Here is a 17572-nt window from a genome sequence, read left to right as displayed (position 1 = left end):
TTTCCCTGTCTGTTTCACAGTACGAATGTGAGTAGGTTGGGTTCCCCTGTCTGTTTCACAGTACGAATGTGAGTAGGTTGGGTTCCCCTGTCTGTTTCACAGTACGAATGTGAGTAGGTTGGGTTCCCCTGCATGTCTTTTAGTATGAATGTGAGTAGGTTGGGTTTCCCTGCTTGTCTATCAGGATGGATGTGAGTAGGTTGGGTATCCCTGCCTGTCTCACAGTATGAATGTGAGTGCTTTAGATTTCCACATCTATCTTCTCTATCTTAACTGTGTACCCACAGTTACAGTTTCAGCTTGTAGACCAGGATCAGGGCATTTGAAACACAGCCAAACTTGGCGGGGGGGGGGCTTGCTGCTGGGGCTTGTGAGGGCTTGTGATAGAGAAATGAAGCAAAGGATAGAGGGAGAAGCAGAGCGAGGGAGGGAGGGAGATGGGTGTTTTTTTCTGCTGTTTGCCCTTAGATGACAAGAGTAATTGATTTCAGCGCTTCAGGGAGCAGAGATGAATAGGCAGGCTTGAGCGGCTACAGAAGACCCAGGGGATGGGAAGGGGGGAGGGGCACAAATTAAGCAGTCCCTCCTATGGAGGTCATGCCCAGTTTGAATTTTGTTTGCAGTCGGAATATTATCAGTATGTTTTCAAACTCTTCATCCATTAATATATAGGCCTACACAGACTTTTAAACAAAGATTAGAGTACATTACATGCAGGGTTGGGGAGCAACGTGATAGATGCAATGGTGTTAAGCACTTACAAATACAATCAGTGTATTCTACTACATCATTGTATTATATCCTGTAATGGTATTTTATTATTCCGATTACTGAGGTCTTCATAAACTTCAATAGGGTACCATGTAATGCAAGTACCACTGGGGCTGGTTTTAAATGTGTTTAAAGGTAATTCTTTATGTATTCTAAAGAACCCTGCTGATCCTGTTTGCATCTTACATGCCCCTGTGAAATCGCTCATGTGGGACTTTATATCAGTGAAGGCATGTTTTTGTGGAGCCTGCCCCCGTCTGTGTGGAGGAATGTGGTCCAGAGGGATCACGCCCCGCCCCCTCCCCTTGCTTCCAAAACGTACTGCTCTGCTGAGCACCATCTTGAGGCTTAAATGGGATCAATCAAGGGATTTAGGCACAATTTGCTCCTCGCTGTTTGTCCTGATAGCAATGGCTGTCTTAAGATTAAGGCAAAGAATTGTTTTGGAAGCGCAACAAGGATGAATATGCTTGAATCATTCATACTAGACAAAGGGAAAGAACTGTTGGTTGGTGTAACCTTGACTTTGCCCTAATAATGAGAGATTGGGCACAGAATTGAGAAAAAAAGTCTTTTCTCATTAAAGCTGACATCACTCATCATATGAATGGGTTATGGGAGAGGAGTGTCTGGTTTGGGCAGAAGAACGTCTCTGTGGTTACAGATTTTGTATTTCAATGTCAACAAGCTTACCAGTGCCGTGAAAAATAAGCTGTGCAATGCTGGCATTGCAGCCAAATACACTGTTCTGTTCAAGCTATTCTCTGCATGTGGTTTGAATGCAGTATTTTGTATCTCTGTTTTGGCAGTTTCCTGTGTCTGTCTATCATTCTGTCATCTGTGTCTCCATCTACCAATCAGTGTAATGGTTTACTTACATCTACATTTACATTTATTCATTTGGCAGACACTTTTATCCAAAGCCACTTACAAGTAAGGTATAATACAAGCATAAGCAACAACCATACAGAGTCAACAATATTAGAAGCGCTGCATGACCAGGTTGGCCTGGCAAGGTACAAACTAGCAGGTAAAGCTACTTCCCTCCCACCCATAATCCTCCTCTCTGCTTTAAGGATGAGTTCCTCATTGACAGAGAGAGAGAGAGGGAGGAGTCAGCTTGAACATGTTATGCCTGTATGTTGAGAAGTATGTTGTGTTCCATGGCATATATGTATATGCATAATTATTAATATGAGGAAATAATAAGTACTGTAAAATATACAGGAATAGACTCTGTTAAAGTCTGTTCCATTCCATCCTGAGTAGAATTAGCAGTAGTATATGGATGCAGATGAAGAGTAAACTATGGCACTATGCGAGCTTTACACAGTTGTGTGCATCTTGATAATGCAGCACACACCCAATACAAATGCACATCAGGAGTTAACAATTGAGACATAAATTTAGTGTTTTTTCATCGGTTAAAAGTTTATTCTGAATACCAGAGACTTAAGTGAAAATTGATCTATATAATTCTGAATACAAACAAATCCATCATGAATAGAGCTGTTCCACCCATAATGATGTGGCAATATATCACTGTTAGGTGCATCTCAGCAAAACAATGTTCACTACATCCTCTGTTTATGCAGTAGTCTAGTTCTCTGAGCAAAAACAAAGTTGCCATTTCCTCTTCAGCACATCAACAGTCCACACACTAGACAGCAGCTTAGCAATCAACCCTCCCACACAGGTACAAAAAAAGAGGTACAGTACAGTACGTGCGCATTTCATTTGTTCTCTCTCCCCCTCTCTCTGCATCACCCCCCCCACCACCACCACCACCACCTCCAGTCTGTCTTTCTCCCATCTCTCCCCTCCATGCACGCTGTGTAGAATGTGTCTCAATGGGATGCCGTTGCCACGGCAACTGAAGTCATTAAGCAAGACTGATGTGTTTTTTTTTTCCCCCCTCGCTGAAATACTGCCAGCCACAAACTGACATAGAGCACCCGCACACACGGTCACACACACACATGCACATGCGCATGCACACACATACACACACACACACACACACAAATATCTGCATACAGCTACGTATGCCTTTTACATGTAGATGTATCTGTATACGCTTACAATAAAGGGTTATCTGTACCATTGAAAAGTGGCATTTGTTTTCTAAATGATCCATTCTCCCTTAACCTCTCTCCTCTCCTAGGCTGGGATCTCCTTGTCCACATCTATCTGTCTATGTCCTTGTTCTCGTATGGTTTGTTTCTGTTTGCTTCTCCTCTCCCTCCTTCCACCCCTGCTCTCTTCTCCCTATCCTGCCATTTCTAATTGCAGTTCTCTTTCTCAATAAAGTCTTCCCCCTCCGCAAACCTTCCACGCTTGCTCCCCCCCTCCCTCAGATGAGACGACACTCCCAAGTTCAGGTGACCATTAAAACATAGACGGAAAACAACTCCAGCGCCCTTTCGTAGACTGTTAGAGTCTATTCCTGTCTCTCCCACCTGCTGTGCAGCTCTTACCTGTTGGACATGACTAAGCCGCTGGCTCTTTCCTGTTCTCACGGTGTCTGAGGACTGGGTAGATTATCTATCTATTGTACAAACAGCAGACCGGGGATGTCTTCAAGGCCACGAGCACATGCTTCCTCTCGCCTTTATTTGCTGTGTAAACATCTGTCTGTACGCGAGTGTCTGTGCCATCCAGTGTGTGTGTCTCCATAGTGATGTGTGTGTGTGTGTGTGTGTGTGTGTGTGTGTGCGTGCGCGCCTCTGCATGGCACACTGGGGTTACCGCCTCAGCACGCACACATGTGGGGACCGCGTCTCCGCCCCTCCACCGGACCAGGCCGGCTACCAGAGCCATTCCCTCCAAGCTTGTCATGCGATTGATTGGGGTTAGGAGGTCAGGCCAGGGCAGGGAGGGGGGGAGGGTGCTGAGAGAGGGAGGTGTTTATGAGCTTTGGATTGAGTTACTGTCACTTCTGCATTAATCAGAGAGAGACAGAGAACAGACAGGCCTCTGTGATGAGGGGGAGCTAAATAGTTAATGAGGTAGGTGGGAGGAGTTCAGACGGAGAGGAAAGGGAATGACTGACAGGCAGAATTCAAAGGAATGCCACAGCTGAACAGGTGTCACAGTCCTGGCATGTGGGCACTGTGTAATGGAATGCTGTTTTTGCTCTTTTGATCTTATATTAATTAAGCTTTTACATTAAAATTAAATGACTAATGAGAAAAAGGCAAACATAAAGTTATCATTTGCAAATAAGGATAATACACAACTGCAGCATGTAATGTGAATTGCATTTTAGCAGTTTAACAAGACTTGATGATCTCCACAAGACTTTTTAGTAACCTGTTATAAATCTGAATAGTGAGTATGTACTGGTGCAATACTCATCTGCTTCCTCTTTCCTCTATAGAAGAGCTCAGGATGTAAAGATATTAAATGTCTTTTTAGTACAGAGTGTAAATGAACACTTTGTTGACCATGACCAACTGACCCCTCCAAGATATAGTGGAAAATGGAAAATCCAACCCAACTGTTTGACCTTATAGAGAGGGAAGGTATTTATGCGCATGAAGCAATTCAAAACAGGTGATCCACTAATTTCCTACACCGGTGGAGACTATCAACAAATTGGATGAGTTCATAAGACAGCTGGAAAAAGTCTTACTTTAATATATTTTAAATTTGGAATCTGAGACAGTAAATTGTGAAAACAGTATTGGGGGCTAATTCTTTTTCAAGGCACTGTATGTCATGCAATAAAGAAGAGTATTTCTATATTCAAAACCAGTTAAAAAAACAGTTTTATTGTTCAAGATTCTATATATTTAGTTATACAATTATATGAAAATTCGCCTTTTCTAATCGGTGAATCTCTGAATTTGTGCTCGAATGTATTCAGACTGAATCGCTTTGGGGCCGAGGCCAGTTTGGCTCCTTGTAACAGGCAGGCTCAAATATTTGAATCAGTGTACATTTTGTAATTTTCTTTTATGAACTGGCTATAAAAACGGAAGACACATCACGTAAGTTTGCACCCTACAGAGTAGAGATTGGAGGGTGGGCTTGTTTAGTCCTGATTTATTTTCGGCTGTTGATGTTAACCAGATGCAATGCACACCATTGCAAATCCTAGATCGCAAGCCTTCAGACAATATGGGAGGTATTAGTATGCTAAGAGGCGCTCGAGCTAGAGAGCCATAATTGAATTACAGCTGCAGGGGGTCCAGGGAGTCGGGGTGGGGGTGGCACTCTCAATACAGAAAGGAAATGTAACTCGCACAAAGATGCCGGACCTTGCCGTCAGAAAACAGCAGTGGTCCTTGGACAACTCTCAGTCTTGAAAGCGTCGCGCAGCTGTTGACAAGACGACGGTAATGGATACGCAACCTTCGTTTGTTGTGAAGGATGTTGGATTCAGGCGGCTGACATGAGTGCATTGAACCAAGAAAACAAAATCCCACCGTGCCATTTGTTTCCTTGATAGAGCAATACCTGACGCGTACAAGGAAGTGATGAATAAAAATAGAGACTGCGGCTGACACGTCGGCTGCGTCAGCATTAACACGCGAAGTGTTGACTTCTAACTATACCCCTGTCGTTGATCAGGGTTTGAAATCCAAAAATACCATTCCCCGCTCCAATTAAATACACCTGGCGAATATATTTTAATTTATTAATTTAATTAATTTGAGCTAAATCGCTGTTTTGCGTTAAATGCAATATTATTTGCAGTCATAACGCTATCTATATACTATACTATACCTAATATACTCCAAAGAATGCATTACGACACCTGCTTCTACCTGTCCTCTTAATTGTCTTAATTTTGTACAAAGAAGCACACGAGTACGTGTTTTTTTTTTTTTTTTGTTCTGAATTTTGAACTATTTACATTACAAAATCCAGCTCATTCCATGTCAGATTTGTTTTTGTCACATTACACAACATTTTCATAATGATGATTCTGAGACATACAAGCTTCAAACTGAATATAATTGCTTTTGCGTAAAGTAAAATGGAACGCATTGAAATACTTGAAAGTATGGGCTGGCAAGAAAATCTCATGCTTCAATTTGATGTCGTGCCAAGGCTGGCAAAATACTGGCTGGCGATCGTCTCAATCGCATCATAGGCTGAGAGTGATTATAGTCACCAAAGTACAGGTTTACAGCGTGAGGATTTTGACAACAAAACACACCGTGAGATTTATTTTTTTAAGGTTTGGCAGTGGTTTGGTATTGGGTTCAGCATTCTAATGAATTCCTTGCACCGGATTTCATATTCAGCCTAAACCTCTAAATATGTATTTGGTGTACCTCCAGCAATCAGCTAGTTTAAATACAGCTGTGTCTACACTGGTAGGGGCAGACACTGGCACACAAAGCCAATGGAGAGTTGCAGGGCTTGTGCCTTTTAAAGACGTTTTTTTGTGTCTGCACCATTCAGAATTTAATTTTTGTTTATTTTTGCGTCTGACTTTTCAACACCCTTTTTAATACCCCAAGCAATGGCCAGCTCTGTCATACTAGGGGCACTTCCAGCTGTCGGAGATTTTCATGGGTCAAAATTTGCATTAATATGTAAATTTTGCTTTTATGCCGTGCATTACCAGCAAGACAGCTACTGACTAGTTGTGTCTTTACAGCAGAGTCTCCGAATCAGGGCACTAACAATTTCACAAAAAGGCCCCACAGGAAAGGGGTTCTCCAGCAGGGATTGGCTGCTTGAAAATTCAATGGACTATGACTTTCTAATCAGAGCGTCATAGCAACAGCTTGTCTCTGCATGGCTGACCCACGCGCGGAGAGAGCGAACAAGGCTGGCATGCGGGGGAAGATTTAAGGAGAAAAGAAGGTACGAAATGACAGGTAGCAAGAGACATTAGGGGAGGGGTTGGGGGGGGGGGGGGGTGCGGCGTGAAAGGGACGGGAAACAGCCAAGGGACAATTGCAGCAGCCCGAGCCTCGAGGTACAAATACCGTGCCACCATTTCATGAGCCCGGTGCGGGAGACAGGCCCCACACTGCCCTCTGCTGTATGTGCCGCCCCTGCTGTGTGAAGCACTGTACTGTTCAGCACCTCGGTTCCCCCGTCAGCTCCATCCTGTGGGTCCCCCGCCCTGCCCACCACTGCAGGCTCCTTTCCCAAGCCCGAATTACTTTACTCAGTATCATCCCAGAGCCCCAGGGTTAAGAGAGTCAGGGATTACCTGGATACTCTGTGTGTAGATCTTGATCTTGGTCTATAGGTCTTAGTGCAAATTGTATATTTATGTGACACATTGATGGTGGCTGTGGTGAGTCAACCTTGCTCCACTGCACAGCACTTTTACATCCTTAAAATGCAATTTATTATTATTATTATTGTCATTGTTATTATTATTATAAACATGCTTTAAAGTGTATTACAGAAAAACAAAAATGGGAACGTGGAGCATTTGAAAAAAAAAATTGTCTGTGTTAGTCCATTCTATATCACGTATTGTACTTTCCATAGAATGACATCTGAGGTAAATCAGACAGTAAGCGCCATTAAAACCCACACTGGCATTGTGGCTCCTCCAACATGCCCACCTCTCTGCTATTCATCCTCACTTCCCTCCCCTCTCTTGCTTCCCCTCAGCCCTGCGCTCCCTCTCCCCACCCTCTGCCTCCCCATCCCCCAGTATTTTCTTTCAATTTATATCTCACAATTTTTTCATTCTCACCCCCTTTGAACCTCATCCCTCTCTTTCATCTCTCCCTATGCACCCCCCCCCCCACCCACCCCCCGCTGAGAAACTCTGAATATTAAAGGTATGACGGGAATACTCAAGTAAGCCTGTATCAAATCACTTGAACTTTCATATTGGTCTGTCATGTATTTGATATTGGTCCCATACCTGCTGTTGGCTCCCCCCCTGCAGAGATATGTAATTGTGTGGTGAGGTTTTAAGTCTAAGTCTCACCAAACAGAGTGTGGAACATACAGCAGGTATAAATATTAGTTTAAAAAGAATTTTAAATTAGTTTTGTTAAAAGAAGAAAAAAAACTATCTAGTTAGGTAATCTAGTAATGTTGCTTAAAAATCAAAGTATTCCTAGAACACTGTGGAAAGATTTGATTGGAGAAAACCTTTGTAACCCCAGGCGAATAGCTAGCTTGTTTATCAGTGCATTCTAACTCCACTCTAACACACTCAAGATAGTGTTTTTAAATGCAAATTTAGCAAACTTAAGATGGAAATTACATGTTTGCTACCTCTGTTTTCCACATCTGTTAGACAGCAAGACAGGTACAGATTATTTTCTCCAAAACACAATATCTCTATTCATGCTATGAAATACAATATTTTCCACTGGTGAGTGTAGATTTCCAGATATTCTGGCAGAAGGAAGCCTGCTCACCTCACACTCACACCATCTGGTGATCAGAAAGTGCTTGAAAATGTTGAGGATCTCCTGTCATGTTCTTGTGATAATAAGGTATCTGCATAATTAATAATTATTAATCTATAATAATTTAATATTTTGTTACACTTGTGTGTAAGTTCAACCTAAAAGTAATTCCTTTACCATGACTAAATGATAGCATACTTTGCTGGATGAGCTTTACATTCTTACCCAGGACTTCTTTTGCACCTTTTCATGATGGTCTTTATATGTCTAGGTAGTTCATCTTGTAGCCTGGCATTTAAGATAATCTCTCACCAATTGATTCACCTGCAGCCTAGCTTTTCAGCATTTGTAAAGAATTGAATGGTGCTCACAAGGACAGCTCCTTAACACTCTGCATTTACACATTCTGAAGGAATTTCTCAGTACACATTGTAAAACCATTAATAATACCATGGTTATCAATATAATTATTATTATATTATAAATGGATGATGCAATCAAATGCTTATGCAGTTGAATGCATGTTTTAGTTAATAGTTAATATTTGCTTGAATAAATTTGAAAACAACCTTATGCATAAGCAGCTGCTAAGTTAATACAAGAGAAAAATGACAAATTATTCTTACTTTCAGTTCTCGTCTTATATCTAGTTAAATATTCAAGAAATCCATTCACGGATGGGAACAAAAATATTAGCAAACATTTTACAATCTGGTAATAAATAACTAAAAGCATTAGCTTTTCACAAATGGAACATACTCAGCTAGATAGCCACAGGGGTTCAGTTTTGCTTCTGGTAACAATGTATTTTTACCTCTCATATAATTATGTTAAGCAGGTACACACACACTTTCAGCTTGAGCTGGTAATTCATCTGTACTTCAGCTACATAATTAGCTAAACCAAAAAAAAAAAAGCCAAACTTGTAGACTGGGAATCACTGTGTGAGCCTTTTTATCTGCTGAATCAGGGCTGTTATTTGCTACAGTGATATTAAGGTGGTAGAAATAAAGCAGTACCCTGAGTCTGGCTTCATGGATTTTAGCTAGGGTTGTGAGGAGCCTGCTGAGAGACTGAGCCCTGTAGGAAGGTTCCACATGAGTGTAAACAGAGGAGCAAGCCAGCCCCTAACCCTCAGAGGATGGTGGGGATGATTAATGCTGGTGACTCTGTATTTAATTGGAATATTGGAGTCTATAGCTGGATTTTCTTCATTTTAATGAATGGCCCTGGAAATACATCTCTCTCTCCATTTTCTGTCCACTTGGTTCATTGAGGAAGTATATTTTCAAGTAAGGGAGGACCAGACAATGTTTACCCCCTTCATGTTTTCAGTTCCACAGGAATCCACAAAGCGTTTCCATGTCAGTTGAGGGATGTAATCTTGGAATGACCTTGGGAGGATATTCATGATGGTCTTTGCAGCCTCCAGCCAGGAGCCCTTTTGCACAGTCATTTGTGAATCATACAGCGCTTATGCAATCTGGCTGTTATGTGTCTCCCATGTGTGGGAAGAGCCAGTGCAAATGATATTATCATCAAACCAGGCAAGGGAAGGGGCAGGCGTCATTCTAAGAGGTCCAGAAAACCCAGATGTGATCTTTGGGATGAAATATTAGAATGATCATGGTTAGATGCCTGCAGTTTTTGCAGTGTAATGGGAGACATACAGAATATATTTAGAATGTCTTCTCACAAATTTCTTGTTTTTAAGTTTTGCAATGATTTCACGTAAAACTAAGCTTGATTTTAGCCATTTCATGAAGTCAGCACAAGAAGGAGCTGTAGAAGGGCAAACCCGTCAGCCTACCAGTCCTTCACAGACCCTCTTATTACTGGAAAGTACCGTCCCCTGAGTGATTTAAGGGTAAATGCCTTCAAATCATTAGAAAAGTTTCAGATGTCAATGTCATGCAGTTAATGAATACTTTGGCAGAGTGTATTATCATCAGTGCACTCATTCACAAGCTGTCTGAGGACTGATTGTTAATGTTTGGATGCGGCACATAGATTTCTTCATCATTAGCTTTTTTTGTCTTCTGCGATTAGAAATTATGAGGGGTGGTGAGAGGTTCTCCCATCTGTAAAACGCATGTCAGTGCAATCAACCCCAATCACCAGCTCCTGACACAGGGCCTGCTGGAGCTCCTCAGACTGTCCTCCCTCCTGACACTTCATTAAGAGAAATTTTTATCTTTTGAATGCCTCTGTATGCCCTCATGCCTTCTTAAATGTTCCTTCTTCCCGTCCTTCCAACTGAACTGCCTCTCTCTTCTGCCTCATTCTGTATTACATTTTTCCTATCTGAATGGCAGGTTACAGTGTTGTTAAGTTCAACCAAAATCTCCTCATTTAGAGACTGGCCTTATCTTTTTCCCTTCTGTATTACACAAGTGTTCTCTGCTTGTGGTTGGCTGTGGTTTTACCGACCCGTGCTCATTCACCTTGTTTGAACAAATGCACACCATTCATTCTATTGGAGAAAGTCTCAAAACCGCATTGCAGTGAGGAGCATTTAAACTGGGTGTCTGCAGCTGACACCATTAAGATAATTACTATTGACAATTAAACCACAGTTGTGAGAATGACCACGTGCAGAGAACACTGCAGTTCTATCTCATTAGCAGCTACAAATTTTCTCTTTGATAAATTTTGCCCCCTAAGGTACTTCAGCTCATTGACTATGGGCAGCTGCTCTCCCCTTACCCGTAAGGGAACGATTCCACCTTCCTCTGGGAGGCAACTGTGAATTCAGATTTGGAGGTACCCATTCTCATTCTAGCTCCTTCATTGGCTGCTAAGCATTCAAACATACTTTTTAAACATGAAGAAAGAAGAACAAGCAATATGCAAACAGCAGACAACCCAGTCATGGTCATTAAAACTCCAAACCCTCCCGTGTTTTACCTATGCCATGACAAGACTTGGAATGAGCATGCCTGAGTGCCAAACTTCAGTGAGGAAAGGGAGGCCAGGGTTTGGTTGCCAGCTTCAGTCAAGTGAGCTCCTTTCTTGTTGACATTCATGTCAAGGAGTCCAAATGTGTCAAAACCATGGCCATGTTCAGTCAAAAGGAAGGGAAATGCAGTTCCTAACTCTGGAAAGTAAGAACCCAGGTCCACCATCAGATGCTAATAGATAGTGACTCTCCACAGCTTCTTCAAACCTTTCCCAAGACCTTCAATGACTGCTGTAATTGCAGCTTCACCCTGCCCCCCACCCCCTGCCCCCCAGCCAGTATTCTTTCATTGAAGAAGGAAAAGGTATCACTAACAATGCTTCCCTCTTTTGCTAAAAGCTTTCCTCACCACTGGCATCTACCAAAGGCCATTTGTGTTGTCATAGTGACAAACATAGGCTGCCTTCTAGCTACACCTTGTTTCCATGATTGAACATAGTCCATTTATACACTATATCACAGATGTCATCTAGAATATCCAATGAGTTCTTCTGCAAATTGAATTCATTTTACACAGAGTCCTCAATCAGGTGATCCGAGGCCAAACCGCACGGATCATTTCTCATATTTCACACTGCAGGAGGACAGGACACCTTCTGGTGCTGAAATCCGACTGCTAAGTACAAGTGTCAGTTATCATGATGCTAAAATGTAGCGTCTCCTATAATGGGCATATCCACAGGGGGATTTTGCTCAGGCCTGAAGATTAAAATGAAGGTCATGTGACAGCAACACACAAGAGACAGCCACAAACGAAGAGAAGAGCATCAGTGGGTAATCATTTGCTGCAGTTCATCACCTGTGTGAATGTATGAGTGCCTACAGGCCTCCTCCAACTACAGTACCTAGCTAGCATTTCATTGATCACATCTAAATCAACCTATGATCAAATAATTCTTGCCCCTCTCTTTACCCAAGTGCCCATCATGAAATCGATCATTGGCTTTTTTAGCCCATACTTTTCATGGTTGTATGATATTTCCAAACAGTCATAATAGAGGTGTAAGATCATGAATGTTGCTTTACATGAAAGGTTACTCCTGCGCCACCACCATTTACTTATGCCCTTAATGCTCTTAGTCTGAACCAGTGCACTGCCACAGGTGTAATGCTACAAGGACTGAATGAACTGTGGCCAAACAATGAATGAACAATGGCCAAACATTTGGACTGAATGCCAAGTACCCTAAACCTGAGAACAGAGTACATCTCTTTGACTTCCGGCGTAGTTCCCCCAGGGGTGGGGCGCTACAGCTACACTGAATTCCAATAGAGTCCAAACACCCAGCAAACGTTAGCCTCAAAAAAATGTATCTACAAAGCAGTGCCTTATCGGTCGCACGTTTCCTCTGCCCTTTCTCCTGCAGTCAGTATTCCCAGTCCTGCTTCTTTAGCGCGCAGCACCATTATCTGTCCCCCTCATCACGTCCCAATGAATTTGCCAAGGGTGAGGAGAGAGAATTCACCTTCTAATTTCACTCTGCGGCTGCCAGAGGATGAGACTGTGCATGTACGGCCAGGTTCAGCCACTGATGGCATGGAGATAAGGAGAGAGGGAGAAATAGGCAATCGTAGGGGGAGGACTGAAGCCATTTTGTTTCATTTCATTGCACCTGTAGTGTGTATTATATACTGTACACTTCCAGTGTCTTATTATTCCAGATGGTTTTGAATTTGTATTCCAAATGTTACAAAGGGACAGATGGAGTAAACATATGCCTATAGCAATATCCATATAAACCTATTGTTCACCTGGAAAGTATAATCATGTTGCAAATCCGCTGGACCGAAGCAAGCACCAGTTCTCACTGTGTACAGATAGGCAGGTTGTCACTGCGCACACAGATGAGCACATGTAATGAAGATCAATCAAACTGGATCCCTGACTCTCCCACCTCACTCTCCCAGTGCTTCATACACAAAGAGGCGATGTGTCAGTCCTCAGGTGAATTCTGACTGAAGTGACAGGCAAGGGTACAAGAGGACAGACCAAGAGGAAGAGCTTAAACTTAAGAGCGCTGCTCGCTGCATTTGACGAGAGACAGCAGAGAAAGGGAAGTGCTGAAACAGCACGTCGCACCCACCAGACAGAGGACGGGATGTGACTCTGAAGAAGAGAAAAAAGAGAGATAGAGAGAGAGGGAGGGAGATGGTGGAGGGGGCGGGGTGGGGGGAGAGGGGTCTGATATGAGAAAAGGGTTGGCGGAGGAGAGACTTTTTTGTGGTTGACTGCCCACAAGAACATCAATTTGAAATGCAATTATTTGAAGGGGACAGTCGCGAAAGAGCGGGGAGGGTGGGAGAGAGGGAGGGAGGGAGGGAGACATCATTAGAAAGGAAGAGAGAACGTGGAGGGGATAAAACGCGGACCGCGCCAAGGTCAGCAGCGGCGCTGCGAGACGGATCATGTAACTCCTGTCTGCCTCGGCGCACGCCTGACAAATAGCCACCTGCGCCGAGGCAACGCTGAGAGTTGTCTCACGCGCACAGTGCGCGAACGCAAACATGGACATGCATCATGCGTGCGGCCGTAAGCACGCAGGACTCCGTGAGGGTGCGCGCGTGCGGTGCGTTTGCGTACTGTTACGCACTGCAGGACAACAGGACACCCTCCAGCTCTGGGATCTGGCCATTACGTGCACTCCTTTGCAATCGTGCTGAAATGCAGGGTCTTGGCATGAGACACATCCACAGGAGCATTTATCTCAGGCCTGAAGATTACAATGAGGGTTGGCAGCACAAAAGGAAATAAGTCATGACAAAATTGACTAATTACGCTATTTGGCGAAGTCTCAAAGCGTACGGACTTTGAGTGCGCGTTGTGTGCTTTGGGGAGCTTAAACCCTGCGCTCTCTGTTTCCGTCTGTCCTGCCGGTTCAGATGGATTCATTTGTGCCTCCGTGCATAAGCTGCAGCACAAACGATGAGCAGAATCCTGCGACAGTTGGGTTTCTGCACGGATCTCCGTGGGTGGGCGTAGCGGATGACACCCGCCGGTGGCCACGCGCCATTTTAACGAGCGTCAGCGGGTGATCGTTTGCCGCAGCTCATCACCTGTGCGAGCATCTGCGCGCGTGGGTGTCAACTGATGATGTGTGTGCGTGTGTGTCTGTGTGTGTGTGTGTGTGTGTGTGTGTGTGTGTGTGTGTGTGTGTGTGCAACAAACTGTGGATTCTTATTGATGCATCGATACTAAACCAGTTGTTTGTGAAAATCGATCCATGCCATTGAGGTTTATTTATTTGTATTCATATTCATGTAGGAACTGGGATGAAACCAGAGCATTTGCAACAATCCTAGTTATCTCCACTTCTTTAAAAGCACAGGATATTTTTATGGTTATTTTGAATCATATTGTGTCGAATTCATATCAAGTTGTATTGCGTAGTGTTGAAGTGAATTGCTCAATACATTCCAACATATTGTATTGTATCATTGTTAAGACAGTTGTTTAAACCCCAGGTGTCTTTGTGTGCGTGTGGCGAGGGCGGCGGCACAAGAAATCCCACTTTCCGATAAAGAGTCTTTTTTGGCACCCCCCGCTTGCTCCCCGTGTCCCGAGCACGGGTTCAGCCCATCTGACTGAAGCCACCCTCATAGCGCCCTTCAACGACTCTCCCGCTGTTTTAATCAGTTTGCTGGGCCAGATTAACATTCTCTAATCCCCAATTATACGCCTCCCCCCCACCCCCTTTCTGCTCCTCTCTTTCTTCGCGGCCTGGCAGCGGGAAGCGTCAGAGGCGGGATTTAGAAAGAGGCTGACATGAAGGGAGGGGAGGGTGGGGATGAAAGGAGGGATTAGACAGTCTGGGGTTAAACGACAACAGAGATACACCAGAGTGGCTACAAAGCGTGCGGCGGGTTCAGAGAACGCCAGCACTCCAAGCCGTTCGGAAAACACCGCTGTGATGTTCAAGCCTATAGAGAGAGACGTGACTGTGTTGTAGCATCGCACACAGCACTGGAACTCTGCACTAGCCCTACAGAGAGCAACTGCAGTGCGCATCAGCGCTATAGAGAACACTAACACTCTGTAACAGCACTATAGAGAAGCTTAACACTGTGTATCAACATCATATAGAACGCTAACACTCCGTATCGACACCATAGAGCTGGCTAACGCTACATATCAACAATATGTAGAACAGTAATAGTCCGTATCAACATTACAACATTGCGTATCAACGCTACAGAGAACACTAACACTCCGTGACAGTGCTAACGAGAACATTTTAACATCACATGTTACAGACCACTGTAAGACACAAGACACACACACACACACACACACACACACACACACACACTCTGCTCCGTACAGAACAGTGAGGCTACTGTATATAGCACCAGTAAACAGAACACTGGTACTATAACGTTGCTGTATATAACAATGTGTAGAACCTTTCTGATGACAAGGATGGAGAGAATCAATTGAGGAAGAATACAAGAGAATCAATCAATATGAAATATCAAGCCATCTTCCTTTCTAAGGAATGTGTGTGCCATTTCTTTTGACAATCGACCATTTTCCTTGCTATAAAGAAAATGTTCAATTTAGCAAGAAACCTGACTGTCCCCCGCCGCCCTTCTGTTGTCAAACAAAACATGCATGCTCCTTTCCTGCTTTCCTCAACATTAACTCACTCCCCCCCTCTCCCCCTCCCTCTCTCTCTCTCTTGCCTTACAGAAGGGTCACATAAGTAAAATGCTGTACTCTGTTGATGGGGAAGGTCGAATGAAGGTTGCAGTATGACATTCTGTTTTGTATGCTGTTAGTTGTGCCGGCTAACTGTGCCACCTAACCTCCACTCAGGGCACTGTTAGCCTGTGTGAATGTGTGCATGCGTTGGGTATACACGCTCCGTGGATCTGTTCTTGCCGTGACGTGAAAGTGCTGTTGTATTTTGGTGCAGTCCCCCCTCCCCCTCTCTTGCCTGTGTCTGGTCATGTACTAACCTTTTTTTGGACAGTGCTGTCTAGTCTGTAAAACAGTCACTCTTTTTCCTCCTAAAAAACCTTACAAACCACATCTATTAACCCCTGGAGCCATCCCTCTGCCTCTCTCTTTGCCTCAGTGCGGTGCGTTCATACAGCAGACTGTTCCAATGTGTCCGCTTGTCCTCTGCTTGAAACAGTGTTTGTGTTTTGAGAGTAGCGCATATAACACAGATTCTGTATCTGTTTTCTTTCTCCTTTCTTGTACACCGCTGGTGTCCCTTTGTGCCTCTATCATAACGCATCTCACGCTGCTATCTGCTAACTCTTCACTCGTTCCCAAAATCCCCCCCGTTCCTTTCCTTCACCCACCTGTCTCTGCCCCCTGCCTCCTTCCCTCGTTCCTTTGCCCACCCACCCCCTTCCTTGTAATCATTGGCCTGTCCCTTTTGTTTGTGCTCCACTCCGTATGTACCGATCTGATCTTGTTTTGCACCGTCCTCATCAATGTACTTCTCTCTTCCTCCCCCCCAATCCCGTCTCCGTTCCCTCTACCCCTAATCCCACCTCCATTCTCTCCACTCTTAATCACACCTCAATTCCCTCTGCCCTTAATCCCACTTCCATTCCCTCCACCCCTAATCTCATTTCCATTCCCTCCGCCCTTAATCACACTTCCATTCCCTCCACCCTTAATCCCACTTCCATTCCCTCCACCCCTAATCTCATTTCCATTCCCTCCACCCCTAATCTCATTTCCATTCCCTCCACCCCTAATCTCATTTCCATTCCCTCCACCCCTAATCCCACCTCCATTCCCTCCACCCCTAATCCTGCCTCCGCCGCTCTCTCCCTGTCGTTCAACTGCGCCCCCCTCCTCTGGCTCTCTCTGCAGGTCAACGGGAAGGAGCTGTCCCATCTGTCCCAGGAGCAGGCCCTGGAGGCCCTGCGCTCCACCCGGGACCCGCTCCTCGCCCAGGTGCTCCGCAGGGGGCCGAGGAGGAAGGCGGGAGCGGGGGCGGCGGGGGGCGTCGCTCTGGCGGTGACCTCGGGGCAGACGGGGTGCGTGGACAGCGGGACCCAGACGGATATCAGCTTCCAGCACATGCTCACGCTGGGGAGGTTGAGCCACCCCCCTGGAGGCCCCCCCGTGCCCCCCTCCTCCCCACCACTGCCTCCCATCCTGGAGCCCTACATGCTGAACGAGCTGTGAGTGCCTGTGCCGGCCGTGTGTGTGTGTGCACGTGCCTGTGGGCATATACCTAAGTGTGTATGTACATGTGTGTGGGTGTGTGCGCGCTAGCAGATGCTTAAATGCTTGTGCATGTGTGGGCATATGCTTATTGTTTGTGTGTGGTCGTGTGTGTGTGTGTGTGTGTGTGTGTGTGTGTGTGTGTACCCTGTGAGAGTGCTCCTGACTGCTGTCCTTGTTCTCTCAGACCCCCCATAGAACATGAGTACTACGACCCAAACGACTACTTCGACATCTCGCAGCACGAAGTCGACAGGCAAGACGAGATGGAGTACGAGGTATGACTCCCTCTCAAATCCCCGGTCATCA

General features: G+C 44.7%; 1 protein-coding gene across 2 annotated transcripts in view; it reads left to right on the top strand.

The window, feature by feature from the left end:
* LOC118779670 (PDZ domain-containing protein 4-like) overlaps window positions 1-17572 on the top strand; it is a 29461-nt gene that overhangs the window by 2203 nt on the left and 9686 nt on the right. Inside the window, exons 2-4 of one of the 2 annotated variants that reach the window (XM_036531854.1) lie at window positions 15764-15817; window positions 16907-17220; window positions 17451-17541. In XM_036531854.1, the coding sequence (XP_036387747.1) occupies window positions 15764-15817; window positions 16907-17220; window positions 17451-17541 (459 nt within the window). The remainder of the gene's footprint in view (window positions 1-15763; window positions 15818-16906; window positions 17221-17450; window positions 17542-17572) is intronic. The other variant, XM_036531852.1, reaches the window with a different exon arrangement.

This window comes from Megalops cyprinoides, chromosome 6 (assembly GCF_013368585.1).
Source record: "Megalops cyprinoides isolate fMegCyp1 chromosome 6, fMegCyp1.pri, whole genome shotgun sequence".
NCBI lineage: Eukaryota > Metazoa > Chordata > Actinopteri > Elopiformes > Megalopidae > Megalops > Megalops cyprinoides.
Note: the sequence above shows the minus strand (reverse complement) of the source record. Positions and strands in the feature narration are given on the sequence as shown.